Here is a 27,761-nt window from a genome sequence, read left to right on the forward strand (position 1 = left end):
TTTTTTTTTTGGTTTTTATTTTCCTCTTTTTGTTTGTTTTTGTTGAAAGTTTTACTCAATTTTATTTTGTCGTTGTTGGAGCGGGATGCAGTGTTTCTATCCACCTCCATCTATCCTCTACCTAGTATACAGTACAGGGAAGGGTTGGGGTGGGGAAGAGGAGGGGGAGAGGGAGGGGGAGGGGGGGGGCGCTCTGCTTTGCTTCGACCTGCGATGTGGACAGTGTTGTGTGTGTGGAGAAGAGGCGCCTCTGCTCACCTGCAGGCTCTACTTCCCCCTGCCTCAGCCGCGAGGGCGGGGCCGGGGCACCGCAGTGGCCAGGAGGCAGCCATGTTACCGCCTGATAGGGCAAAACGCTAGCCAATCACTGTTGGGGTTCTTTATCTGGATGGGGGGCGGGGGGGCTAATTAAGGCGCTTCCCTACTCAGGATCTGAGAGAATCAGTCACTGCTGCCAGAGAGGAGCCTCTGGATGTTCATTCTGTCCCTGTACTCTCTAGACTGCCTCCGTAAGACAATTGTTGATAATGTTTAGCTGCACTGTGCTCTCGTGACCACCCAGTGACTCCCCAACAGACACGTCCCAGAGCCCGCCTGCAGGGGGCGCCGAACGCGTGGAGGAAGCCGTACGCTAGGTGTTTTAGTCTTACCAGGGGGGCGGGGGGGCGTTTAGCTGGTGTGGAGGCCGGCGGCACCGCCCGCTCCAGCAGCACAGAAGGACAAAGACATGAGGTCATGTCTGCAGGCTCAGAGAGGCGAGCGCGGAGACGGGTAGGAGGGGTGGGAGCTGCTCTGCTGCGTAAACACTCACCTGTACTTCCAGCTCAGAGCTTAAATATAGCTTTTATTTTTTTTTATTATTTTTTTTTTTGCCTCTCCCTTTAAAATTTGCTTTTTTTTAAAAAAAAAAAAAAAAAAAAGAGAAAAGATTATCAGAGGAAAATTAGTTTGGGTATAGAAAATGCAAAAGTCTGCTTGGACTTTACTGTACAAAGAATCACAAGCAGGTTCTGTCAGATTTAGCCCTCTGTATGGAGGAGGATTGGATTTTTAATTCTCCCGTTTTTATTTATTTTAAGATTTCTCTCTTTTTTTTGCAGGGTTCCTCAGTTCTGGCTCATTTTATGTATTTTAATTATTAACTAAGTTAAAAGCAATTTAATATTTTAAGCTCTGCGGATTATAATCTAATAAAAGAGAGAAACGCCACCTGTCTCTGTGTCTTATTCTGAGAATGCATTTTTTTTTTGAATGTCACCTGAACGCAAGATCATTTTTACCAGGTTGTGTAAATCAGCAGCAGCAATCTGTACTGTTAAAATATGCTTAGTTTAAAAAACATAAGTTTATTCAGTTAAAAAAAAAACATTTTGTGAAATGCTGAATTAAGATCATTTTAGATAGAACTGGCTCATGTCGGGGGTTCCTACGAGGTCAGAAATATTAAGGGATTTGAGTTATTTCCAGGTGTAAATATGCAAAGAAAATGAGTGCAAGAATATCTGCATGTCAAGTAAGACTTTAATTTCATACACCATTCTTTAAAGATGATATTTTAATTGAGTTTTTTTACATTCATCCATCCTGGGTGGCCCGCTTCCACTCATCCAGTTTTTGCAAATTTCATCATTAAAGCCCGACCGTCAAAAGCCTCTTTATTGGTTCCAACATTTCCACTGCTTAACAAAACCTGACGAATCGGCCAAAACTCATGGCATCCATGCATTTAGGTATATAGAGGCGGTAAAGATGACTTGCTAGAGTTCAAACCGAGCATCGTGGAGAAGAAAGTGGGTTTTAAGTCCCTTCAGCGGCGGTGTGGTTCCTGGTGGCGGATGGGGTCGTCTGAACATTTATTCAAAGAGCCTGACAAGATGTTACGTGTCCTTTTGAAAGAAAACAAATGATTTTTGGTAAATGTCTGCCATACGAAATTTATCATTGTTAAAGTACGGCTATTGTATTTTTATTTTAGGTCTTAAGACCAACAAAGCCACTTAGCAAAAAAAATAGCGTAATACATTTTCCAGTGGGATGCTAATATTTGTGGAAAATTTAGTAACAAAAATCCAAATTTTCATCAGAAAAGGAATAATTTGTCAAAAAAGTATTACTGGTACTATTAGTGTCTTTCTGGTGTAGAACCTCAATGGGATAACTGGAAAAAATAACTAAAACCTGGATTAGTTATTTCTATGTCATTTGTTGGGTCTTTATCATCTTTAGCCAACGTTTTATGAAGCCTTTGTGGATGGTCCAAAGAGCAGGCTGTGACTTTGGAGCCGCAGGTTGCAGACCCATGTCAGGGTTTTAGAGGCAGTTCCAAAATAAAAGAATATCCATCAAGCAGCAGTTTTGTGAATCGAGACCCAGACGAGAACAGGCAGACTGTTTCAAGGTGATAATAAAAAAATGTATAGCTTCAGTAACCAGTCATTACAACCAACCTCTGATGTCAAACTGAATCTTAAGCAGATTCTCCAAAATTGAAGAATGACTGATTTGGAAAAATGTTGCCTGGACCCATCGTGCCTGGTTAAAGTCACTGGCTCAGGTCGGTGGTGGCAGTGTAAATGTGGTGGAAAGATTCACATCATGAGCATCTAGCCAAGAAATGAGGCTATGATGTTAATTGTGGTTTAAATTCTCTGAATCTTTCTAAACCTTGTTGCATTGTGAATTTTGGCTGTTCTGAAGGGAAAATGGGTCAAACCCAGTACCATCACAGTGTACCTAATAAAGTGGCTCGTGAGTTTAGCGGTACTGATTTCAAGTTGAGCTTTTTGGTTTGTGCTTTTAAAAAAATGAAAAAGAATGGCACAGCCTTTATTTTGTTCTTAAGTTTAAGTCTAGAAAAGTGTACCACTTTGACATGAAAATCTACAGCCACTAAGTTCGTAATTCAATCAAAAGATTAATCTAGATTTAACAAGAACCTTTGTCACATAAATAAAAGAAACACACACGGAGTTCCCAACACATTCTGCAGATTAAATTGCTCATTTCTAGTTTTCATTTTGAGTCCGCTTTAAATCTCTCTTCATATTTGTTTCTAAATATGAGTTCTAAATCATGAAACACATTAGCAGCATTTAGCTATTTTTATAGCAATTATTTTATAAATTGTAGTTGAATAGCGCCATCTACTGGAGCTCCATCTGAGGCGCCTTCCCACACTGATAACCACCTCCATGACTTTTTGCACAAAATTCTCACCTTAATGTTGAAAATGCTTACATTTATTTTTATACTATTTTACTTGTGTGTGTTTTTGGTGGTGTCAGAGCAAAAAAAAAAAAAAGGATAAAATAGTAATGAATAAAGGAAAAAAAACTTTACTTTTCATGTCATTTTCAGCAAGGCTGTATACAACATGCTTTTAATCTTTAAATTAAACATCTCCCTTTTGATAATTTAAACTGCATGCAATCACTCTTGGATTATAAAACAAACATTTCACTCTGGATACCAGGGCTCTAATTAAATTGTTAGCTCAGAATTTTTAAAGTGGGGTTTTGTTAAAAGGTTTAAAAGCATTTTCTTACTAGCAATAGAAAACTTTTATTTATCGGTTCTGAGTTGTGCCCCTTTTGCCAATTTATACCCTAGTTTTTTACCTACATATAACATTTCACACACCCCCCCATGCCAAAGTATAAGTATGTATTTGTAGTTATATGTGTTCATTTGATTGTATAATATTTTATATGAAATACATTTTTGGCAAACACCTTTTTCCCATCGATAGTAGTTCTGATTTGGGCCAGACAACACTCCATTAAATTGAAATATCTCCTCCTCTATTCTATTCACATTGGGAGATCAATGGTGGTCCACTGCCTCCTGCTTCAATTTCCTGTTTATATAAATCAACGTCTACCCTCACAATAGACATTTCTGAGGTATTTATTATTAGAATTTTAATCAAAAGAATTAGCTTGAGAAGAAAATGTTAAATATACTGATTACGTGTTTCATATTGTTATGGTTGCAGATATAGGCTGTTGACATAGAGCTACTCTAAATCATCTTTCAATGTAATAATATCCCTTTTTTATTTTTATCCATCCATAACTGTCATGTTACGACATTTTGACTTCTTCCCTGTCACTTTAGCTTTAATCTTAAAAGAGGTCAGCAGGAAAAAAGAAAATAAAAATACCTCGTCTGTATTTTTTTCTTTCCAAGTGACCCAAATTCTTCGTAATTTGTCTGCTAGAGCCAGGCTACTAGCTTTACCTGAATCAGAGGTACATCAAGGCCTTTTTTCAACCAGGTCAGGGTTTAGGCTCGATCTTGACCCGGTCACACTGGATAGAAATGCTACACTGATTTAATTTTGTGGAAGGTTTTTGCAAGATTTAGTTTTTCCTCAACGCCTTGGATGTCTAATTGTGGACACTTGTTAACTTTAAGTGGTTCTTCATTTACGTCTGAACCGGTTCTGAATCAAAATGGAGGATATCCAAAAGCCCAGTACTGCTTACTATTAAAGAGTGACATCGGAGGGACAGAAAGGCCGACAGAAAAGACAGAGGTTGTAGAAAACCCCCATTTGACCATGGTAAGGCACTCTTTATTATTCTATTCTTTGCAGCTCTTTTCATAACCTTTGATATCCTTCCACATTTCCTTTTTTTTTTGGTTTGGAGTTTAATTCCTTTCTTTTAAATCCAGAAAGATCAAAAAATCTCTTCATAAACCAAAGACCAGTCAGTTTAATTAATGTTCTTAAATCATCAGTTTGCAAGGTCCTCTTCTAGTAGAGTATGTCTTTTTAGCTAAATCCTTAATTAGTTTAGTTTATTCCTTTTTATTAATAACTAATTCTTGATGATTATTCTTACAAACATCAACTAAGTGATGATCCCAAATAAATCCCAATACTGTCAAATATGGAGACATCTGCTTGCTTTGTTTCTTTCGCATAAAGATTGCTCAACGAATGATAGGAAAATTAATCATCCTTCAGATTATATTTGATGTCAGGAGACTGATTATTTATATATATATATATATATATATATATATATATATATATATATATATATATATATATATATATATATATATATAAATTGTGAGACTGATATTTATATATATATATATATATATATATATATATATATAAATTGTGAGACTGATATTTATAAATATTTTAAACAGATTAACCAGCTCAACCATGCTACTCATCAGTCCCTTTTGTGTGTGGAGCACCAAAGCTGGCTCGGGCCCAGGGGCCCCATGTATAGCTTTCTAAATAAGGCCCTGGTGAGCCTCATTAAAAGCAGCTTCAGCATAAACCGCTGTTATGTTAGACACTGGAGTTGCTTTACAATATTGTTTTTGTTTGGACAATCTCTCTAGATTCATATTATGTAGGGACTCACTGAGGATGATTTATTGCAGATGGGTTATAAACCACCTTTGTGCTTAACCCCAATTTAGAAATCCTGAATTATCCTTTTAACAGTCAGCATTATTTCCGTGCTTTGCCACTTAACCTGAGTTTAACAAAGGTTTCTGTATGCATACACCGTGTTCATGTGTAAAATAAACTCAGCAAATGACAGATTTATCCTGGAGAGGAAGCGGCTCAGTTTTAAACACAATGCTTCATCTGTTCTCCAGCCTGGACCTGCGCGCCATCGCAGCCCCCTTCCGCCTTCTCACGGACGTCCGCATGGTGGCGCCCTCGTTCAGCTTAAATCGCGGGACGCCGCCCGACTGCTCCAGTTCCTTGGCGCTGCAGCACGGCGTGGGTACTTTCACGGTGTTGCCAAACTTGGAGTAGTCCACTGCGTAAATGCCGTCGTCCTCGGAGACCGTCGGCACGAAACGCTGGCCCCACAGGATCTCCTCCGACACGTAGGAAGTCCTGGCCTGCGTGGTGATGCCGGTGGTCTCCACCACCCCCTCCAGCACCACTATCACCTCCAGGTCCTGGTGCTGCAGGTCGTTCGGCGATAGCTCGTACAGGGGGCTGGACTTGTCGATCACATGGGAGATGATGAGGGGAGACACCAGGAAGATCCCGTTGGTACCCACCGGGTTATCCATGTGGATGTCAATCTGGTCCAGAGGCACCACCTCTCCCTCCTCCGTGGTACTCCTCCTGACCACCTGCATCCGCACGGTGGCGCTGATGATCATGCTTTTCCTAAGGTCCCCAATGCGGATCATAAAACACAGCTTGTTGTTTCGCAGAGAGATGACGGCGTGCTTGCTGAAGATGAGCGTCTCTGCGCGCCGATGGGCCTGCGCAGTTTTCATGAAGATGCAACCCAGCATGATTGCGTTGATGACCAATCCGACGATGTTCTGCACTATGAGGATGATGATGGCCGAGACGCACTCCTCTGTGATCATCCGACCACCAAAGCCGATGGTTACCTGGACTTCTATGGAGAAGAGGAAAGCGGAGGAAAAGGAGTGGATGTCCGTTACGCACGGGACGAAATCGTCCCCCCTTTGATCCAAGTCTCCGTGCGCAAACGCCACGAGCCACCAGATCATCCCGAACAGGAGCCAGCTGCACAGGAAGGACATGGTGAAAATGATGAGTGTGTGGAGCCATTTTAAATCCACCAAAGTGGTGAACACGTCCTGCAGGAACCGACCCTGTTCTCTGATGTTGGTGTGCGCAACATTGCAGGCGCCGTTCTTTCCCACAAACCGAGCCTTGCCTTGCTTGGCCCTGAACTTCGGGGGCACAACATCCTCAGCCAATCGTGTCAGCAAGTAATCCTCAGGAATGAGTCCCTTCCTGGACAACATTGCACTCCCATGCTATGTACCCACAACCTTAAGGCTCGGTGTACTGTGCGCGCCCAGCTCAAAGATGATTCCTCCCGTCTTCCTTCCCAGTCTGCTCCGGCGTCACCTGTCCGGCGCTGGGAGGAAAGCCCTGATGTCGTCCGTGTTCTGGAGGTTTACGCGCTCCTCACGTTGCCTCCAGATCGGGCGCTCCAGGACCGGGTAGTCCCATGAGAGGATTCTTTCTCCAACCTCCACAGCTGCCGCCGTCACTCACTGCACCGACAGACCGAACGGACATAGCTGGGCCACGCCGCCCAGTCTCATCGTGCGTCCGCACAGCGGGTGCGCTCTATTCGTAATGGCCCTGCGCGTAAATGTGATTCGGGGTAAAAAAAAAAAAAATCGACGGAGGCGCGTAATGGCCCCCGTTGACCCTCATTTGATCACATTTGAATTTGGAGGCAGGCTCATATGTCGCAGCTTGTCCTGTGCTGACTTCGCCTCTCCACTATAGCTCGGTAATGTGAGATGGAGCGAGGAGGAGATGCAGTCCCTCCCCCACTGTCTGCTTTATTCTATCAATAATTTTTTTCCCCCTATTGCCGTTTAAACGCAAATCGCGCTCACTGGAAACCTAAATATACACGAGTTTACTCACCCCAAACAGACCCATACGCAAAGCCGTGGTATGTCTAACATGCCATTCTCAGACACCTCGCACTGCCGCTGCTGCTGGCCATGGCTAACAGGCAACAACACGCCCACTTTCCGTTTTCTGCCTAACGGAGCCACAAAAGCGCAGGAGCAAATGGAGATCTTAGAGATCCAACGGCCTTCTCATGAAATGCGGTTGTTTACAGCTCCTAACGGGCTAAATAAATGGTTACATTATGACACAATCAGTCAATCTTCAGGGTATTTCTCAGGAAACACATACCACAGACAATTAACGGATCCATTAATTGTCTTTACTCAAGCCAAATACACCTGCGCAGTGTTTTCACAGTGTTTCAATGATGCCCTTTTAAATTAAGCCTGAAAACCTCCACAGAGTGGAGTGGCTTCTCACAGCATGTTGGTCGCATTTATCAGCATTACTGAATTTTAGATCTTTTTTTTTAAATCACCAGAAATGCAAATATTGGCACCCATGCTTTAATCAGTTGAGTTGGATATGGGGGATATGGCCAAGCGGGCGGCACAAGAAACACCCAACCAGGTAATTTGGGGACACTTTTTTTTACAAATCAGACACTGTGTTGAGGTTAATGATGGAATCAATCACTATGGTAATGTAACAGATTAACAGAATGGAGTTACAAAGCCGATTTTTGTCAAATAATCCACTGCAGGTGGAGACGTAATGAACTAAATCTCAAAAAACTTTATAAATAGGGTCTGAAAAATAAAAATGATCATGAAAAACCTGTTTGTTGTGAGGACTGTCGTTTCTTCCTCGGTGTTCAGCTAATCCTGCATGTATTCTACAGGATGTGTGTCCAGGGGCCGAGATTGACAAGTCACGAGGCGGATTTTGTGTCTGAACCCTTTCTGCGTTGATTTGCCCATATATACTGAATTCATTCTCTGAATGATCCGATAACGACCCACCAGAGTTTTTACTGGATTGTTTACTGCTGAAAAGTTAAATTATGATCAAAGCAGATAGTTTCAGCAGGGTGGTATGACAAAAAGTTTTTTTTTTTTTTGTTCTGCGCTCCCAAACAACCAGTCAGCTGTGGATGGGGTCCAAAGGTTGCCATGGAGCCCAAGATGTCAGCTTTTGCTACAATTCTCTCTCCGTGTCCGACTTCTCTAACCATTCTGTGTGGTGGAACGATCAACATGTTTGAGGTTAGTGGCCAACAGAGATGGGCCTCTGTTCGTAAACACCAGGATCTATTTAAGAAGTAAAGAAATAACGTGGAAAGCTAAAAAGTGCTTCAAATGCACCTTTTTAAAATAGATTTTTTAGGGGTTCCAACTATTGTTTTACCAGTGATTTAAAAAAACTAATAATTTCTTAACATGTGACCAGATTTTTCCTGCCAAATTCACTAAAGTCATAGACTGGAGTTTTATGAAAATGTTCATTATAAGACATACTACTTGAATGATTTTTATTGTAAAACTTTTTACAGATCTTTACCAGGGATCTCGTCCGTTTGCTCAGATCTCCATTTTTCATAAACTGCAGTAATAACAAAAAAATCACCATCCTGAAAACCTCAAAACACGTTGTGGTGATAATTTATGTTTTATTAACAAAGAATCAATAAATTTTATGTACAAATATAATACAGCATGATTAAAAAATAAAAGGAATATATATATTCCATGGGACAATTGCACTTTGAATGTCTTCCTTTGACGCTTCCAAAGCTTTCCTCTCCTCGCGTCCCTTCCTCTACTTGTCCGCTCGCACGAAGGAGGCGAAGACGCTGTCCTCTCTGTCCAGCAGGGCCTGGGGTCGGTCGTACTCCAGGATGATCCCTCGCTTCATCACGATGACCAGGTCCGCGTTCAGGATGGTGTGGACCCGGTGCTGCGTGGCGGAGAGGAAGGAACCCGTTATTGAGCCGGGACGGCTCGAAGAGTGACTGACTCACTGCTGCTCATTTAAAACCTGGATCCAGTGATGTGATTATGCATAAGTCAGACAATTTGGAACTGAAAAACACAGCTGACGTGGCTGAATGTCTTGTTTTACCCTCGACTCTTTGCTGAAACCAAATTTTGACAGCTGATGATCTTAATTATTTAGTCAAATCTCAATAAGGACACCAAAATAAACCCTTTATTCCTGCTGACCTAGTTCACTCTCTTTCCCTCATAATCTGCAGCATCATGTCTGCAGCCATTTATGAGAAACACATTAGCAGAGCAGGAGAAGGTCAGCACTCCCAGGAGGAAATGTATGGCTGTTGTGTGTTGCTGTGTGAAGTGGAGGAGGAGGAGGAGGAGGAGGAGGAGGAGGAGGAGGAGGAGGTACTCACTGCTATAGTCACTACTGTCCGGTCAGCAAAAGAAGTCATCACCACTTTCTGCAGGATGCTCTCCTGTGGGATGCACAGCAAGAAGATGGTTAAAACATGCACACTGTAGACTGCATTTTTCATTTTTAATGAAAATATGCTTAGAATTTTGCTTCTTGCTTGTAAAAATAGCCTTCTCCTCCCGCTGTCCTCTCTCTTGTTTATCTGTGTGTAATAAAAGCGGAGTCGTGTTTCCTCCAGGGCTTTGCTGCACCGTTATTGTAAGCTCAAAGTGGAGCTGTTTGTGAATGAAGGGACATTTGAATGTACAGAATCTTCCCTCAGGCTCTGATATGCACTTAGTTCTTCTGTCTTTCATTTCACTCGCTTTCTGCTTCGTGCATACCCTCTCCTGCAGTTCTTTCTGGTAGCTCCTTACTCTCCTTCTCGGTCTAAAAGCATCGGTTTACGGTGAAGTTAGGGATCCCATCTCTGAGCTTTCCCCCCCGTCTCTCTCCCCCAGTAGCTCATATTTTTGGTCAGAGGTCAGCATGAACCCATTGCTGGCATGAATTTCACTATTTTCAGTGGGATTATCCATCCCTCCATTTTCTATACCCCCTTATCTGCTATCCGCGATCAGTAAGAAAGCACTATAAAAATTCAGTCCATTTACCGTTTTACCACTTATTCTGTTATCTCTGGGGCTGCATAGTGGTGCAGCTATGTGTTCAAAGCTTTCCAGGAGGCAAAGGAGTGTCTGGTTGTTTTGCAGTAAGAAGGTCCCGGGTTTGAATCCTGGCCTGGGCTCTTTTTGCATGGAGCTTACTGTACATTTTCTCTTTGTGCATGCATGAGTTCTTTCTGGGTGCTTCATCCCTCAGTCCAAAAAACGAAAAAAAAAAAAAAAAAAACTGGTTAGTTGATCTCTGTAAATTGTGATTGAGTTTCTGTGTAAATGGTTGTTTTTTCCTGTTTGTTTTTGAGTTGCACAGTGATGGACTGGCCACCCTTCCAGCGAGTACCCAGCCTCTCCCCCCTTGTCACCCTGCAAGGATAAGCAGGTATAGACAATGGGTCCTCTCTCAGTATAAAACATCTTCCGATGCCCACCATACTTCCATCTGAGTATTTTAACTTTCAGGTCAAATGCGTAGATGCAGCTTGAGGTGATTGTAAACAGGACCACAGAGTTGGAGTAGCCTGGGAATAATGACCAATAGCTGGATAACCACACTTTGGTTATACCCTCATAAGCAACACAGGGACCGATGATGTGGACGGAATGAGAACAACCTGCCATTGAGTGGGCTGTGGTGTCACAGTTGTTTGGAGAACTGGGCGTGCTGGCACGTACCCAGAATACATCAGCAGAGGCTTCAACGTTTGCCAGAAGATGGAAAGAAATTTATAGTTTTGAAATACTAGTTACGAGTTAATTAATCACTATGGTGAATTACAGGTCCACTGGACTCAACACAGACAGCTTTTAAATCCCTTTTAGACTAAGGATTGGGAAGTCTCTAATTTATGAATTGAAATCTGAGTTGAAAAGTTGCCTATCACTCTATTTGTCTTGGGTAAACACTGATGCCAGGTTGGCATTGCTACCTTGACATAATCTGTTTTATAACACTGCACAAAGGGAACTACAAGTAAGTAAGATTTTCTTGAATTTAGTGTATTTGTTCTGACCCATTTGAGCAGGTAAATAAAATTATCTGCCATTGAAATGAATATTTTCACTCCTAAATTAAGATAGTTAGATATACTGCACTGCAGATGATGAAGATGAGTTGTTTCTATTTTAAGTGCAAAAATCTTATTCCATTTGCAGATCATTTAAACTTGGCTCCTCAAATCAAGAACACTCGTTTCAAGAAAATTGTACTTACTCTAAGTTCCATTTAAAAATTAGCATAAACATCTTCTGCCTAAAGCCTGAACACTACTAAAAAAGAGAATGTTATGAAAACTATTCTAAAAACCTTTTTCCATGATGATATATTATAAAATCTGAAGCATAAAAAATGTATTAGTTCAGTGCAAAAGCCCAAATTTACTGTAGTATTCTCAAATCCAGGCAGTGTAAATTCTAGATACGCCCATCCTAATGTGTAGGTAAATGTTTCCTAGCAGGTTGCAGAGATATCATGTGTACATGCAGCCACCAATAAGCTTAGTCAGCGTAGTTCCGGCTGTTTATTTGACCACTCTTCTTATCAGAAATGGAAACTCTGATTTAAACTGATTACTTTCCTGGCACTGACCCTGGCTTTTAAGCATTTTAAGTAATACAAGTTGCTGATTTTAGATCAGGGACGTCTGTCTTGGTTGGCACCTCTCTTAGTCCGTTGTGATGTAAAACGTGTTTCAGTGTAAACAGTGAATCTTGTTTCCTAGCTACTTCCAGTTCATGACAGAGTTGTTGTTTCTGGACATCTTAAACTATTTTTTTTTTCAACATGAGAGTGACGGTTTGGGCCAGATAGTTGAAACTGGCACACAATTAACTGTTCCAGAAAATTAATGATCCTAAACCCACCTGATTACTGGCTTTGGAAAAGATAGAGTAGGCTAACCTTCTGGAACGGCCTTTCTACAGAAAGGATCTCACCATTGTTGAAAATGTGTCGGTCATGCTTGAAAGCGGGGATCTGTGCCAAGAAACCAGTCTGCTAAAAATAAAACATCCTTCCAGTTTTATGACAGAAGATTGTTGATGGTTACAAAAAGCATGAGGTGAGATGGTACTTGTTAAATTAAGTAAATATTAACGGTGCTCTATGCGAATGCTTTTACTAATATAGCTGTATAATATTTGACCCCGAGCTTGATTGGAGAAAACTCTCATTAGACGTAAATTCCAGCTTTTGTTTGCAGAGTCACTGCAGCTGTACGCTGTACTGCCACCTCAGCATTAAACAGAACAGTTTCAAACTTTTGTTAAAAGCCACAAATTAGTTTGAGATTCACGAGGAGTGGGTGTAAACTTTTGACCAAATCTGTATTTCTGAGTAGTTGGTTGTAGAAGTATATATATATATATATATATATATATATATATAAAAGCATATCTTAATTTAAGATCAAGTGAGACTATCTGTGACACATTCCTTTTTGAAATGTTTCAATCTGTTTTTTATGCGTTTCGCCTCCTTGTATCTGGAGTGTCATCCATTCATATGATCATTTGTCTTGATTTTTGTGCCTTCGCTGACAGCTAAAATGCACCATGGGAACTTCGTGAGCTCTCTCATTTCCTACGCCCTCTCCTATCTCTGGTTTTCTCATTTCCTGCGCCTCCCTTCCTTAACGCCTCGTCTCCATCTCGCTGCCTCGAGATGTTTCTCCCGTTAGTCTGGTACTGACCGTCGCCATGTCTATGGAGGCCGTGGCTTCGTCCATGATGAGGATGCTGCTCTTCCTCACGAAGGCTCTGGCCAGACAGAAGAGCTGTCTCTGACCCTGACTGAAGTTCTCTCCACCCTCCGTCACCATGGCGTCTGGAAACACAATCACAAATTCAATCTAGAAACTATGTAAGGTGTGGACACTCTTCAGCATGATGTCCCATTCAAGTAAAGCCGATATGCTTTTATCTTCATAACTCTGGAAGTAGCAACAGGAAAACAACCACAGGCCTAAACTTGTCCAAATATATAGAGCATTAAATTGAAAAGTTCAAAACAATTGGAACAAGGCTGGAAAATGGCCCATTTTTTTTCGCCACCAGCCACAATGAGATTTATGGTAAGAACAACAAAAAATCTCCAGAGCACACTGTTAGAGAAATGAAGGGGAAAAATGGTACCTTGGGGGCACAAAGTCTTCTTAACAAACTTTAGACATAAGAGCTCCATTTTTTCATGAGGCGTGCCACGAAAGGAGCCTCCTTTTTTAAAGCATCACAAACATAACGGTGGGAATTTGATGAATTTGACTGACTCGTACTGAAACTGTGTGCTTTGGTCAGATGTGTGGGAGACAAAGCTTTTCAAAGGGCAGAACCCGGTGCAGCAGAGAGGGCAGATGCTATTGGTCCTCGACGCAGCCATCCAGGATTCAATACCCGACCTCAGGATTATCTCTCTTCCCATTTCTTTCCTCATTACTGTTAATTAACTAGCTTTTCAGCTCCTGGTTTGCTTTGGAATTTATAAAAAGGGTTAAAAATAAAGGCAAAGGAAAGACCTCCTGCCCACTGTTGAGTATGTGGAGGACTTGTGATGGTCGTGGGCCTATTTTCTCTCTCTATAGATTAAGTAACCTTGGAATTAGAGAGCATGGCTTAATAAACTCGTTAAAATAGAGGGATGTTTTGGGTAAAAAAAAAAAATCTGTAAACTACTTTCAAAACATCTCAGTCCTCAGATCTAAGGCGTACAGAAAAGCTCTGAAGTGAACTGAAGCCAGGAGAGCATGAGAGAGGACTTTGGATGATCTAGCGGTTCCCAACCCTGGTTCTCCATGTTTTAGGTTTCTCCTTGCTGCCACACACCTGACTGATATGCATTGATGATGATCTGACCAAAGATATTTTGCCTTGTATGCTCAAACCCAATGTTTCTCAATCTTGGTCCTCAACTTGCATATTTTGGGTGTTGCCACACACCTGATTTCAATGAATGGGCGACTACCAGGCATCTTCAACCCTTGCTCAGGAGGTAATCCAATCATTTGAATCAGGTTGGCAGATTGAGGGACGCATTAAGGACCAGGATTGAGAGCTGCTGCTCTAATTTTATGAAATGTTATATACCCCCTGGTAAAAACTGTTTGTGAAGAGGATGAGAAACAGTTGTACTCATTATTCCATGAGGAAAAATAAATTTCTTTAAGTGATTTTTCTTTCTTCGTTCTCAGTTAATGTACTGAAATGAGAGATTACGCTGCCGCACTAAACGATGGAGCAAACGCTTTCAACACGTCTTCAGCAGGGTGCCAATTAGTGTGGAGGGTGCCTCAGATGCTCTCCGTTAATATTCCAGTGTCACACCAAGTGAAGAGCAAGTTTGCTTATCTGTCAGTATATTATAGGTTTTGCGTCACTTGTTGCAAGTTTAGGCTGTGAGCAAAAGTCATTTAAATTATTTTTGCACATTTTCAGGCTCGACGGCTTGACTAGAAGGACGGGGCAAAATGCACGAAGTGATTTGCAGAAGAAAATGTTTAGAGACTACATTTCTAAATCAAAATGACACGGTGTGAGAAAAACATGCAAGCCTTGAGCTATTTAAAGTCAGAATGCCTATTTTTGTTTTATTTTATTTCTTTGAACCTGTAGGATGGGGAAATCCCATAGGTTAGATCCACTGTCTAATTATGTGCATATGGACAGATACTTTTACAGAGAGTTGGTCCAATATACCATTTCTATTATCAAGTCACCGGGCGAGTTCATGTGAACGATGATAACTTATTTATTATACTATTCTATAGCAAGAAAGAATTTCAGAAAACATGTTAAAAATCTATTTTCCCTGGAAAAAATAACACGTTTTAGGAGAAACTAACTTTTTTTTCTAAGCAAAATCTTGTACCATCAAATCGTGTACTTTGTGTGGCATATTCTGGACTATTTACTACGACGGAGTATTAGGGCCACACATGAAGAGAAAAAATATTTTTGCCATGACGAGATTAAACTCGACATGTCGACTTTAAAGTCGCCATGTCGACATTAAACTCAACATTTCGAGAATAAAGTTGAAATGTCATGTCGAATTTAATCTCGACATTCCAAAGTTTGGAGAAAAGAGCAACCGCGCTCCACAGCTGCAGTCTCTGCGTTTTAATTAAGTGTGAAGGTAGTCTTTGCCGTGCTGCAACTGTATAATCATTACTGGAAGCGGTGGCCTACCAATAACGTAACGTCTTTCCCTAGTGATGCTTACCCGGGTTCGCAGTTCTGAATTTGAGATTCTCGAAATGTTGAGTTTAATGTCGTCATGGCGACTTTAAAGTCGACATGTCTAGTTTAATCTCGCAAAAAAAAAAATTCCCTTCATGTGTGGCCCTAATACTCCGTCGTAATTTACAGACTAGTTTCCCCAGTTTCCTGCCTGCATCTGTCTAAACCAGGGATGTCCAAAATTTTTGTGTAGATAAAAGTATTCAAGGGCCAAAAAATATTATTTGAAAAAAATAAAATTACTAACCCTTGCACTATTATCATTATCATGAATATGTATGGTCTTGTTTACTATGAAATTAAAGAGAATGTAAAAAGTGAGGATATTAAAAGACAATTACTTTGTTTTATAACATTTTACATTATAAACGTTTGACTTTTCTGTAACAAATTTGTTCTAATTAAAACAAAAAAAAGCCACCAGCTGCATCAACCATCTGTGCTGGTGGGCCGAACCGTTCTTGAATTGCCATCGTGGGCCGCACAGAATCAGTTCAGGGGCCACAAATGGCCCCTGGGCCGCACGTTGGTCACCCCTGGTCTAAACTCTCAGTCAAAAAAAAGTCTTAAACGGACATCTGTTCCCATGAGCACGGTGACAGGTATGCAACATTTACCAGTGGCCTTTTTTTGAAACTCTAAACTTGCTCAATAATTGAAGTGAAATTCTTAAGCCGATCCTCTGTCTGTTATAGAAGCTGTAACTTGATAAATATTCCTCTCACGGTTGTAATTTCTCAGTTTACATAAGAAAACTCCAGGCTAGATTAACTAAAGCATTTGGAAAGTAGGACATTTTAACGTGTTCTCACTTTCTCCAGCTCTCTATGTAGAATCGGTGTTCCACGATTATCCTTGCAGTGCCCTGCAAACTGTTTTGCATGCAGCAAAGAGACTGAGTGGTTATTTTCCATATGGAAAACCTAATTAACCTTAAATACCCTATCCACAGATAAATGTCTTATTTGGCACTCTGCGTTCAGTTTCCAGATGCACGCTTTCACCAGTGTTGCACATTGTAAAAGAAATATATGAGATGACACCAGCATGAGTTTGTTATTTAATCATAGGAGCAAATGGGTCTTCAGTCTTCTTGCTAAAAATCGTATGAGACAACAGAGTGGCGTAACAAAATAGCAGAAAAAGGCTAAAGCTGAATTAAAACGGTGCAGTAAGAAGCTCCTTGTTCAGCTGCATGAAAAGAGTGGATGCCCTTGATTTTTTTTTTTTTTTTTTTTTGTGACAATAGAAATTTTTTATTTCATTATAATGTTTTGGGGTTTTATGTGAGAGACTAATACAAAATAGTAGATATTTGTGAAGATGAAGAAAAATGACATTGTTTAGAAGTTTTTTATCTGTATTCACAAAAGAAAAATCTGAAATTTGTTTCCAGCCCCTCTGAGTCAATGCTTTGTAGAAATCCCTTTTATTGGGTTAATTGTCTTTGGTGGGGTTTTCTCCACCAGCTATGCACATATACATAGACAGACATATTTTCCTATTCTTCTTTTCCTGACAGCCCAAAGCTAACCCAGGATGCAGGGAGAGAGTCTGTGAACATTATTTTATGAGCCTCACCACAGATTCTCTGTTGGATTTGGATCTGGACTTTGACTAGACCTTTCTGACACATCAATCTGCTTTGATCTAAACCATGTTAGTTTAACTCTGGGTTTATGTTTTGGGTCATTGTCATGCTCAATGGAGCATGACAATGACATCTGCAGATGTACTCTAACCAGCTTCAGCCCTGCTCATGAACATTAAAGGGTTTTATATGTGAGAAGGAGAATAACGCATGTAGCTCCCTCTTCTGTGCTGAAAAAAAGTATCTCAACAACATGATGCTGCCACCACCATGCTTCACCATAGGGATGGTGTGTGCAATGTTAGCTTTTCAATTACACACAGAAAGACTGTACTTATTAGGTGAGTTCTGTGCAGTTGAATTTTATTGTTGGGTATTAGGGGGAAGTAAGTAGTGAGTACATTTTTTTAAATATTTTTTTTAAATAAAGTGTAATCTTATGACCTTTTAAAAAAATGGCCACAAAGTTAGCAAAGACCAAGTCTCAGAGGAGTTACAGACTGAAAGTTTTCGGCTTTTTACCGGGAGCAACAGACAGATGCTGAGCCTGGCATCGATGGCTAAGAGCCGCAGAGTGTTTGGTTAAAAGCTGACACAGATAATCAGAAACTGGACCAATTAAAGCTCTGGAGGCCTGGATTCAGTAAGTCTAGCTGCTGCATTCTGGATGGCTTGTAGACGTGAAAATGGTGATTTTTTTTCCCACCACCAGCACCTGTATAGAAATGTATGCAACTCTTTTCAGATCTCTACAGACCAAGTAACATTTTCACTGCGTTTTACAGCAAAACAGCCATTTGTTACTTCATGACGTAAAACCCCAATAAGATTAATTGTGGAGAAATATTCACGCCATGTGAATACTTTTCACATGGCACTGTAACCTCAGACGTGGCTGAGTCTGCTGCAGGTGTCGGCTGTCAAATCTGCTGTATTAAGAAGGTGAAGTAAGTTAAAATTTAATGCCTCAGCGACCTGATACAGCAGTCAGGTCCTCCAACAGAGACACTCAGTTACGCCACCCTGAGCGTGAACTCAGAGATTATTAATTAGCTAAAGCGCCGATTATTCAACACGTTGATATCATAGTGAATGCCAGGGTTCGTATTGTCTTACCCAGACCTCCTGGCAAGGTTTTAACGACAGGCTTCAGCTGGGCGATCTCCAGAGCTTCCCACAGCATCTCGTCTGTTGCCTTCATCTCCGGGTCCAGGTTGAACCTGCGCACACGTGTCCACCAAGCAACAATTAGAGCTGCTGTTACTTTTTGACAAGCAGATCGATCTTATGGAACTAAATCTAAAATAAATGTTGCATATTTGAACATTTCGCTTGTGGATTTTAAAATAAAACCTTTTTATTTCGAACAGGCTGTTTACATATTACATAAAGTTCAATTATTATTATTATCATATTGAACCCGGATATTTTCTTGCAATAAATGTTTGGATTTTTCTTGACATTAGGCCGGCTGTCAGCAGAGACTGAAACAAATTGTACTGGTTGCGTTATACGTGACTTAAATATCCAAGTAGTACTGCCTTTTTAAATTTCCCGTCATCCGTCCTCCAACATGAAGAGACTTTTATGGTGTGTACCACTGAGGTCTATAAATAGGCGGCTCCTCTGAACATTTCAGAGAAGCGTCCTCTTATCTATAAGCAGCTCTCCTTGTGTTTCAGATAAGTGTGATTAATGGTTGCCGTAGTTTTCCCAAATGTTGGTCCTCCTGGAAATGTTCTGTGTCCCTCTTCATTAACTAAGACCGCTATCAGCCTCATATGATCTGAACCCCCCCCCATTAACGAGCCTTCCTGTTGACAGAGCAGCTCGTCGTACCGGATGGTGCCGCTGAACAGGAAGGGGTCTTGAAGGATGATGGACAGCCGAGACCTGAGGGTCTGCAGAGGCAGCTTGGAGATGTCAATGTTGTCAATCACAATCCTCCCTGTGAAGCAGGAGAAACGTAGACAGTTTTTCTTTCCTTTATAAAAAGCCAAAAGCAGTAATGGAACACAGCCAGAGACTCATTTACAGGCACCCCTGTTAAACTTGTAAAAAGGCCTTATAATAAAGTTGTCTTTTATTGCAGCACTCCAACATTTGCATTAATTTATTCAGAGGGGAAATGATAACTTTAAACAAAAATTACCAGTGGCAGAATTTACCGTTACCCCCTAATGAACACCCTCCTAACCTCCCTTAATGAAACTAAAGCTTTCTGGAAAATCTATGCGTCACTTTTTAAAAGTTGATTGCAGTTCTGAGGTACTTCCAATTAGTAATCTATTCAGGATTCAAGAAAGCCTTATTATTTCCCTTAAAAGGCTATTTTTGTACAGCCATTTACAATCTGAAAGGACAGTCAGAGAACCAATATATGTAGATAAGGCAATTATAAAGTACCATAAACAATTAAAACCAAGCCTGCAGCATTGTGGTGTACAAAATGCACCTTTAAAATGAAAGATAATAACAGTTTAATAAACGGCTGCAGAATGATTTAAAACTGACACTCAGGAGTCTAATAGTAGATGGAATAATAATAATAAAAAAAAAATCTTCTTATGTCAGGCTTTAAAGTAAAACTCAAGGATAAAACATCTCTCTCCTTCAGCACTGCGCCTTCTTCCTGATTTGTCTTTGACACCATGCAGGGCGTCATATATTTTTGAGCGTGCTTTAATTATCCCGTTAAGGCTGTTTTTTTTCCTAATAAAAAGATTTTCTAGCAAGAAGATAAAACAAAACAGCAATAAAAGATGTTCAGTAAAAAAAATAAAATAAAAATTAAGATTCAGTCACTGACATCAAAGGACTTTAACATCTGCAATAAGTTCATTCTTGTTTCAGTTGTTAGATTTCCCATTTATCTTCCCAAGGCCCTAGGAGATCTCTTTTAAGTGTATGGCACTGTGTAGTTTGTAACGCCTGGGCATGTTTTAAAACGATCTGGTGGACTTTGGACCAGTAACCTGAAAGTGGGTTATCACAAGCTCTTTCAGCAAGAAAAAGAGATGACGCGGGTCTCTGCAGATGGGACTACCCTGGTGCAACTGTGTGAAATGTTAAGGAAGAAGACTAATGCCTGCTTCACACGGCAAGATTTTGAAACTGTCAGCTGATTTTTGACGATGAAAAAAAGAAATCGTAGATATAACATGTTTGATCATACGCCGATCACAACACACCACACAGGGACAGACTTCACTCAGGAACATTCAGACGTCAGACGGGAAATCTCGCAAAGCCTCTCGAGATCAAACGTGAGTTCAGAGTAAATTAACCACTGAGCTATATTATACACTGGAGTACTAATCACCGTCTGTTTGAACGAGTCGCTTTGAAGCCACCAGCCGCCATATTGGTACTCCCTATTTCCCCCCAGTAACTAGGGAATATGTGCGCTACAGCATCGAATAACGAGGATTTTCTCATGTTCAGTGGGGTCTTAAGACTTTTAAAATGTCAAATGCCATATACTTTTATGTTATGTTCTAAAACTATCAAGTACTGAGAAAGTCATGTGCTGAAATATTTTGCATTTTATTTATTTAAATACATATATATAACATTTATAAATATATAAATAACAATATACAAGAACATATTTACATATATGTATACATATATATACATATATACATATACACATACTTATATATACATATATGTATATTTAATATGAATAACATGTAAAATATTTCAGCACCTAATTTCCTAGTAGTTGATAGTGTTAGTACATCCACTGACTGTAGAATTACCTGTGAAACGTTTTCACACAGCCAGAAAACTGCTTGTTGTTGCAACCAAATCCTATGGGATTCTGTGAGAGAAGGGAGTAGCAAGATGGCGGCCAGTGACTTCAGTTTTTCAGCAAAATCAGCACTCCAGTGTATTATATAGCTCAGTGAAATTAACACGGCTGACGAGGAACAACGACGGCGATAGTTTGTGGTCTGATTTTAACAGAGGAATATCATTACAAAAAGAAAAGGCGTTAATTGGAAGGAGCGGAGAAGGCGGCAACTACATTTGGTCTCTACATTTGGTCTCTACATTTGCTACACTATATGGAGATGAGCTGTGTTTTTTTTCTCCAGGTTTCTATTCTCCCACTTTTTGATTGGTTACATGTCACATTCAACAGGCTGCGTGCTCGTTTGTCCCCGGGGAACAACACACGCTAGAATATCAGGCCAAGACAATCCAACATGTTAAATATCACCGACTTGAGGTCGGAGCGGTCCCGGGGTGCTTCTGAGCGGATTAGAGCACTCTTAACACACCACACACGGCAGGAATGTCTCACAATGTTACTTTAAGAGCCTTCCTGATAATTGGGGCGTCCTTAGGATTATCAGAAGGGGAAGATTGGGGTAAAAATCTGGCTAATCATCCAGCCGTGTGAACCGGACATGAGCGCAGTCCAGTTAGAAAAAGGAGGCTGTACAAAATATTGGTAGGAGGTGCTGATAACTGCCACCAGCGATTCAGTTGAAATTAATTTTCTCCCCAACGTGAATTTATTTTCTACATTGAATAAATGGTTTCAAATTAAAGGTGTAATTTTTTTTCTTTTCTTTTTGCCTTGTGAAAACATGCTGCTGTAATAAAAGGTTTGATTATTCGAAGCATCAGAAGTACCAAGTGACTGCTCCTTATCTGCACTTGTGATATGGAGCTTAATTGGTGATAATTTTACCCTCGAACATATCCACCATGCGGAAGAAGGCCAAGGAGAAAGAAGATTTGCCGCTGCCCGTCCTCCCGCAGATCCCCACCTGAAACATCAACAAATCACAGCTCCGTGAGCAAAACTCAGATCTTTAAAGCAGCATCCAGACACAGAACCACTTCTGCTCACCTTCTGACCAGGATGCACATGGGCGTTGACATTTTTGAGCACAGGTTTTAGGGTGGTGTCGTAACGGACGCTCAGGTTCTGGATCTTTATCTCTCCTTGTCGGGGCCAACCGTCGGGCACCTGAGACACAGCTGAGACACCCAGAAACGTCACAGACAGTGCAGGGCAGCAGTTTGGCAAGAGTTTATAAAAGAAAACTTTTTTAAATATTATCTAAGGATTAAAATAACTTAAAGAATGTAAAACATAAAAGGCTAAAGTGCAATGCAATGACTGAAGTAAAAGACGAAGAGGAAGTGGGCTGGTTTGGGGTCAGAAATGTGACTGCTCCACTCACTGAGGAGTCCCTCGTAATTCTCCGGCTCGGTTTTGAGCAGGCCATTAATCCTCTTGACCGAGCCAAGCTGCACCTCCATGTCTGCCAAGTTCCTCACCATCCAGTTCATGTAGTTGGACACCTGATACAAGAGGACAACAAGGACGGTTACGGTCACGCCGTCCCTCCAGCCAGGACGCCACACTAAACGACTGCACTGCAGAGAGTCTGAACACCGGGCGAGAGTCCGTCTGACTGAGATTAAATGTCTAAAATGTCAATGGTGTTTGAGAAGAGCCCATAATATTTAAATTATCTTTTTTGTTCTCCAAAAAATGTCAGTTTTGGGGAACAAATGAATGCCTTGTTTTGTTGAAAGCTGAGCAAATATGAGCTGGTTTCATTTCTAATTGAACTGTTTGAGTTATAAAAATTAGGACAAACAAAAGGTGGATGCATAAATCTCTTTTATCGTCACTTATGTATTAGAGAAAGTTTTTTTTTTTTACAGCCAACACGTCAAGGGTTTTCATTCAACTCAGTCCTTTGGTAAAAAATAGAAAAGATATATTTTAAGTTAATATCTTTTCATCAATTTAAAATGCCATGTTTTTCTTTACAGTCCGTACTGGAAGGATGTAGAAGTGACTTTGCTGCCAAGAGAAAATGAAGAAAAAAACCTTTATTTTAACCTTTATTTTATGTGCAATTGTTAATTCCAGCCCACAGTGGCAGTCTGTGGGGTTTGAACCAGGTACTTGCAGCCTTCTCAGAATACAAGCGTACTGCTCTAAGCTCTAGGACACGACTCCCTTAATTTAGATATATTCTGAAGTCAGTGGTTTCAAATAAATTACTTGAATACAAGTTGCCGGTTTTAGAGGTTTTTGCTAATTTGCAAACATCGTAACCCTGTGTTGAAAACACAGACAGTGCAAAGAAGTAGAGTACAGCGGCGCCGATCCTCGGGACTGGATAAAGCACTATACAAGTACGGGCCATTTACCATTTAACATGAGAAAATGCTGCAGTGAGATGTGCAACAAATTGAACAAGCATTTCTGAACTTGGAGAAGTAATCACTGAGTACGTGAGTAATGGAGAGAACGATTTCTAGAGCTTCCAAACCACGACTTGACTCCAATGAAATATGCTGACTTTTATTGCTAAAACAGAAAATATGAAAGTGGCATACTTCTTCATCCTCTTCAGGCCTCCTTCTGCTTTAAATGTTCAAATATATCTTATGTAAGTGCTGGGAAGCTTCTCGGCGGAGATAACTGCTGCTAGAAATGAAGTAATAAAACGGGCTCACCATGAGCGCGTACGTGAGTCCGAGTCCCACCAGGCCGGGCGACAGCTGGTTGTACAGAGAGTTAGTGATGGAGGACACAGCCGCCACCAGCACCACACAGGCTCCAACGTATTCCTGCAGATCACAGCAAGGAGACTCGCTGAATGACTAAACAGGATATGTCAAAGGTAAAGTAATTCGCCTGAGTAGACTGGTTTATTGACAGAGCAGGAGAGTGATGAACATGCATTGTTTTTTGGATTCTTGCAAACAGTTCAATAAACATCTCCTAACTGTCACCGAATAAGAAAGGAACGGCAGCCAAGACATTAAACAGGACGTGAAGACTGCATTTTATGGAAAATAGGCTAATCAGGCAAATCGACATTTCAGTACTTCAGCAGAGGGAGCGGTTATCTGTACACACCGACGCGAATGTGAGCCAGTACAGTGAGGCAGAACTGATCTGAATGTCAAAGATCCAAACAGCAGATGGGTCATTACCATGCGGACCTCCAGCCAACGGTTGGCAGCTGTGAGGAAGAGCGAGGCGATGTTGTTGGCGTCGGTGAACTGCAGCAGCCTCTGTCTGAACCTGGGCTCATACCTGCCGAAGGAGGAAGAGCTCATTCAGTCCAGAACATCTCAAACTCTGTTACCGCTTTCCCTGCTCGGGAGCTTTTCTTCTGCCTGAGGTAAAAAGCAGGAAGCTCAATATGCAGCACAATCATTAAACTTTAGGGGTGTAATCCAGCAGTTATATGTAACGATGGGTGTTTAAATCAAAAGGAAATATTTATTAACATCTAACAGATAAAGATAGATAAAAAATACTTGGCAAAAATAATTTAATGCCTGATGCAGAAAAATAAATATTTGGCTGTTTGGTAGCTATCAAATGAATGAATCAGAAATTAACTGCTGTGGCACCTATTCCAAGCATTCGGTGTGCCGAGGTGATTCTCTTTTTTTTCTTTTTTTTTTGATCATCGCATTTTGCAGCACCAGTGGCAATGTTTGATATAGAAATGAATAAAAAATACATTTGCTGCTAGAAAAGTAAATATTTAATGATAGTTTAATTGAGCAAAAAGAGAAATTTCATCACTATGCGGGCTGTTGAGTACTGTCTGTGGACCAAAACAAAATGCATGAAAAGTCACGACTCTCTACATCCACCTACCCCCTCCCTTTCTCACCTCGCCTCCTATGTGCATATTTGCGAAGGATAAATACACAGCAAAACAGCTTCAGTTTTTGGAGCAACATGTCTAGTCAAGAAGTAAGTAACTCATAACTTTATAAGGCGTTTTGATTCACTGGACATGCTCTCCACCATTTTGCCACTACGCTAAGCTGCTTTGATGGTGACATTTTATGGGCAGGGAAGGGCTAAACCCTAAGTGGCAGCTATTTACATGATGTACATGCATGAGCGGCTGGTCCGTCTCTGTAAACAGACTGGAGAACAACACAGAGAGATGATTTGTGATGTCATACCATATTCCAACTGAAAACATTTTCTTTTGTTATTTCTATTTAAAAAATAATGAAATTTTGCTTATTGCACCATTAACTACCCAGAAAATAAGTCTACCATCCTGCTGTTACGGCTACTCTAAGCATTTGCTTGTCGAGGTGTGTGAATCTTCATCAGTGCAGACAGAGCATCTGCATAATATAGTGTGAGACTAAATAGTGTTATTATCGGTTAATTGCTGTGTTATTTATAAGGGATTTCTGCTAATTTTGTGACATTGGAGTCGCTTGGATGTGTGTATGGCATTCCTGAGTAACAATACTGAATCCGTTAAAGATTTTACATGTCATAATAATCACAGAGAACCTGGCTTAGCTGGAGACCACCATTACATCTGCTTTAGTATCAGATATGTTGAAACGAAATGTTGGAGCATCATTTACATAAACCTACTTCAAACATAATTTAAAGGGAAAACAAAAATGTCATAGTTTTCTGGGTGTAGAAGACATGTTAAGGTATCTTATACAATTTAAACAAGAGGGCTCTTTTCAGCTGTTTAAGATCACGCTGCATTACTAACTTCTATTTTCCCCTGGCTAAAAAAAAAACCTTTAAAATCTTCTTTTCTCAAACTGACTATATGAGATTCATTTTAAACTGATATTATGTTTAAAAATATATATAAATGTAAATCAAATTCTGCAATAGCCATGTTGAGACTGTAGGTGGCAACGACAACATCAAATCCCAGACCAAAACCAAAGAAAGAATATTCTCCCAAAACAATTGTCGTTTATTGTCATTAACCTTTTTAGCACAGGATCAGAGCTTTCAAAATGTTGCCAGATAAAAAACAATAAAGACTGCTGTGTTTTTATGTAAATGCCCAAAGCAAAAAGTAGGCCGCTATCATACATTTTTAATGTCTCTGCCAATCAATTTATAGAAAATAATGATAATAATCAGTAGGTGATGGCGTATCCATTATTATTAAGAGTCAGAAGTCTAAAACCGGCATACTTTACACATAGCAGGTGCCTATATTACATATAAAACACATTTTCAGACTAGATTCAGAAAGACGCGGCTTAAAAAGACGATTAAAGGTGAATATGTTTGCATTAATTATCTCATACAGCCGTACCGTCCTGAAAATTTTAAAAACAAGCTCCAACCTCACCAGAAAGTAAATGTTAATGCTCTTTTAAACCTTTTCTGTCGGGCTTTTTGCACAGAATACCGTTATGAAAAGCAGTTTTTCTGAGGATCCAGGCGCAGTCATTGAAGCATTAAATCTAAACTCCAAGCCCCACTGATCTCTGTCTTCATTCAGCTTTTAGTACTACAGGCGCCTCAATTTCTGCAGATCTGAGGGGAAAACAAATGCTTTTTACCTGAGGGCCCTTATGGTGGTGAGGCCCTCCACTGTCTCGGAGAAGTGGGAGAGTAAAGGGAGTTGGGTTGCGTCCTCCAGCTGCTGCAGGTCCCTGAACCGGCAGACAAACAAGACAGGGAAAGTATAAGCTGAAGTTGAAATAACACCATCAACAACACTGAGGAAAACTTCAGCTTTACAATTAATTTTTAATTTAAAAGATGAAAACACCTTGAAGCCACTCGGAAGTATTTCTGGATGAAGTAGCAGGCAACAGCCAGCGGCAGCAGGGCGATGAGGAAAACGGGCGTCACATAAGAGATGACGCCCAGGGCGGACAGACACAGCAGGGTGGAGCGGGAGAGGCACTCCAGGGTGGTGGGGATGTGCTGGTCGATGGTGTTTGTGTCCGTGGAAAACCTGTTGAGAATGCTGCCGAGCGGAGTCGTCTCAAACAGCCTTAGAAGGACAAAGACACACAATTAGGATAAATGCACAAAATCCAAATCTGGCAAAGTTTTCATTACTTCAAAATGTTTACTAATGTACTGGTGAAGGTTCTCAGTCATCCAGGTCATGGTCATTTAAAAAAAAGTAAAAAACAAAGCAACTGGATTTGTTTTCCGTAGTTGAAGACGTTTTGCTTCCTCTCCAGGAAGCTTTCTCAATTCTAATGTACTTTTTTATCCATAGATTGCTGTTGACATCATGACACTTATTTATAACTCTGTATTTTGGCAAATAGTCTTAATTTATTATATTTCTATAACTACATACTTGTTACTTTCAAAATTTCAGCCTCTTTTCTTACTTACTTGTGACTATTCACACAGTTCCTTCATGCAAGTTGTTTTTTTTAATCAATATTAAAACTGATTCCTAAATATTTATTTTAACTTATGTCTTTCCTTACTCCACATCTGCTCATTACTAATTATTACTTATTTGGACGTGTTACTTATAACAATCTTATTTACTATAGTAACGTATTACTATGCATTTTCTTAAACTTCTTATTAAAACTGACATGCTTAAACATATGTAATACGTATAAAATTCTTTATTAATCACTGCTCATCTTATATTTCTTACTTATAAATTAGGCAACTTGTTACCACCTTATAAATTACTGAATTCTATTTCATACCTATTTATTACTCATTGCCTTCATTATCATAAATAATTTT

The 27,761-nt window shown here is 40.3% G+C and overlaps 2 protein-coding genes across 7 annotated transcripts in view; both read right to left on the minus strand.

Moving 5' to 3' along the window:
* Positions 1–5,327: 5,327 nt before the first annotated feature.
* On the minus strand, positions 5,328–8,215 carry kcnj11 (potassium inwardly rectifying channel subfamily J member 11). The gene has a single exon (XM_021310970.2). It carries the CDS (start codon positions 6,775–6,777, stop codon positions 5,617–5,619), a length of 1,161 nt encoding a protein of 386 aa, XP_021166645.1. The 5' UTR covers positions 6,778–8,215; the 3' UTR covers positions 5,328–5,616.
* Positions 8,216–8,997: 782 nt separating this feature from the next.
* Positions 8,998–27,761, minus strand: part of abcc8 (ATP-binding cassette, sub-family C (CFTR/MRP), member 8) — a 115,457-nt gene continuing 96,693 nt past the window's right edge. For 4 of the 6 annotated variants that reach the window (XM_036151708.1, XM_036151735.1, XM_036151720.1 and 1 more), the window contains 12 exons: positions 26,806–27,033; positions 26,594–26,686; positions 24,221–24,323; positions 23,738–23,851; positions 22,444–22,564; positions 22,107–22,237; positions 21,945–22,023; positions 19,079–19,187; positions 18,356–18,459; positions 13,107–13,240; positions 9,756–9,818; positions 8,998–9,304 (listed from right to left, as the gene is read on the minus strand). In XM_036151708.1, coding sequence (XP_036007601.1) covers positions 9,167–9,304; positions 9,756–9,818; positions 13,107–13,240; positions 18,356–18,459; positions 19,079–19,187; positions 21,945–22,023; positions 22,107–22,237; positions 22,444–22,564; positions 23,738–23,851; positions 24,221–24,323; positions 26,594–26,686; positions 26,806–27,033 — 1,417 coding nt within the window. In that variant the 3' untranslated portion in view covers positions 8,998–9,166. The remainder of the gene's footprint in view (positions 9,305–9,755; positions 9,819–13,106; positions 13,241–18,355; positions 18,460–19,078; positions 19,188–21,944; positions 22,024–22,106; positions 22,238–22,443; positions 22,565–23,737; positions 23,852–24,220; positions 24,324–26,593; positions 26,687–26,805; positions 27,034–27,761) is intronic. The other 2 variants (XM_036151728.1, XM_036151716.1) reach the window with 1 other exon arrangement.

This window comes from Fundulus heteroclitus, chromosome 2, assembly GCF_011125445.2.
Source record: "Fundulus heteroclitus isolate FHET01 chromosome 2, MU-UCD_Fhet_4.1, whole genome shotgun sequence".
Classification (NCBI taxonomy): domain Eukaryota; kingdom Metazoa; phylum Chordata; class Actinopteri; order Cyprinodontiformes; family Fundulidae; genus Fundulus; species Fundulus heteroclitus.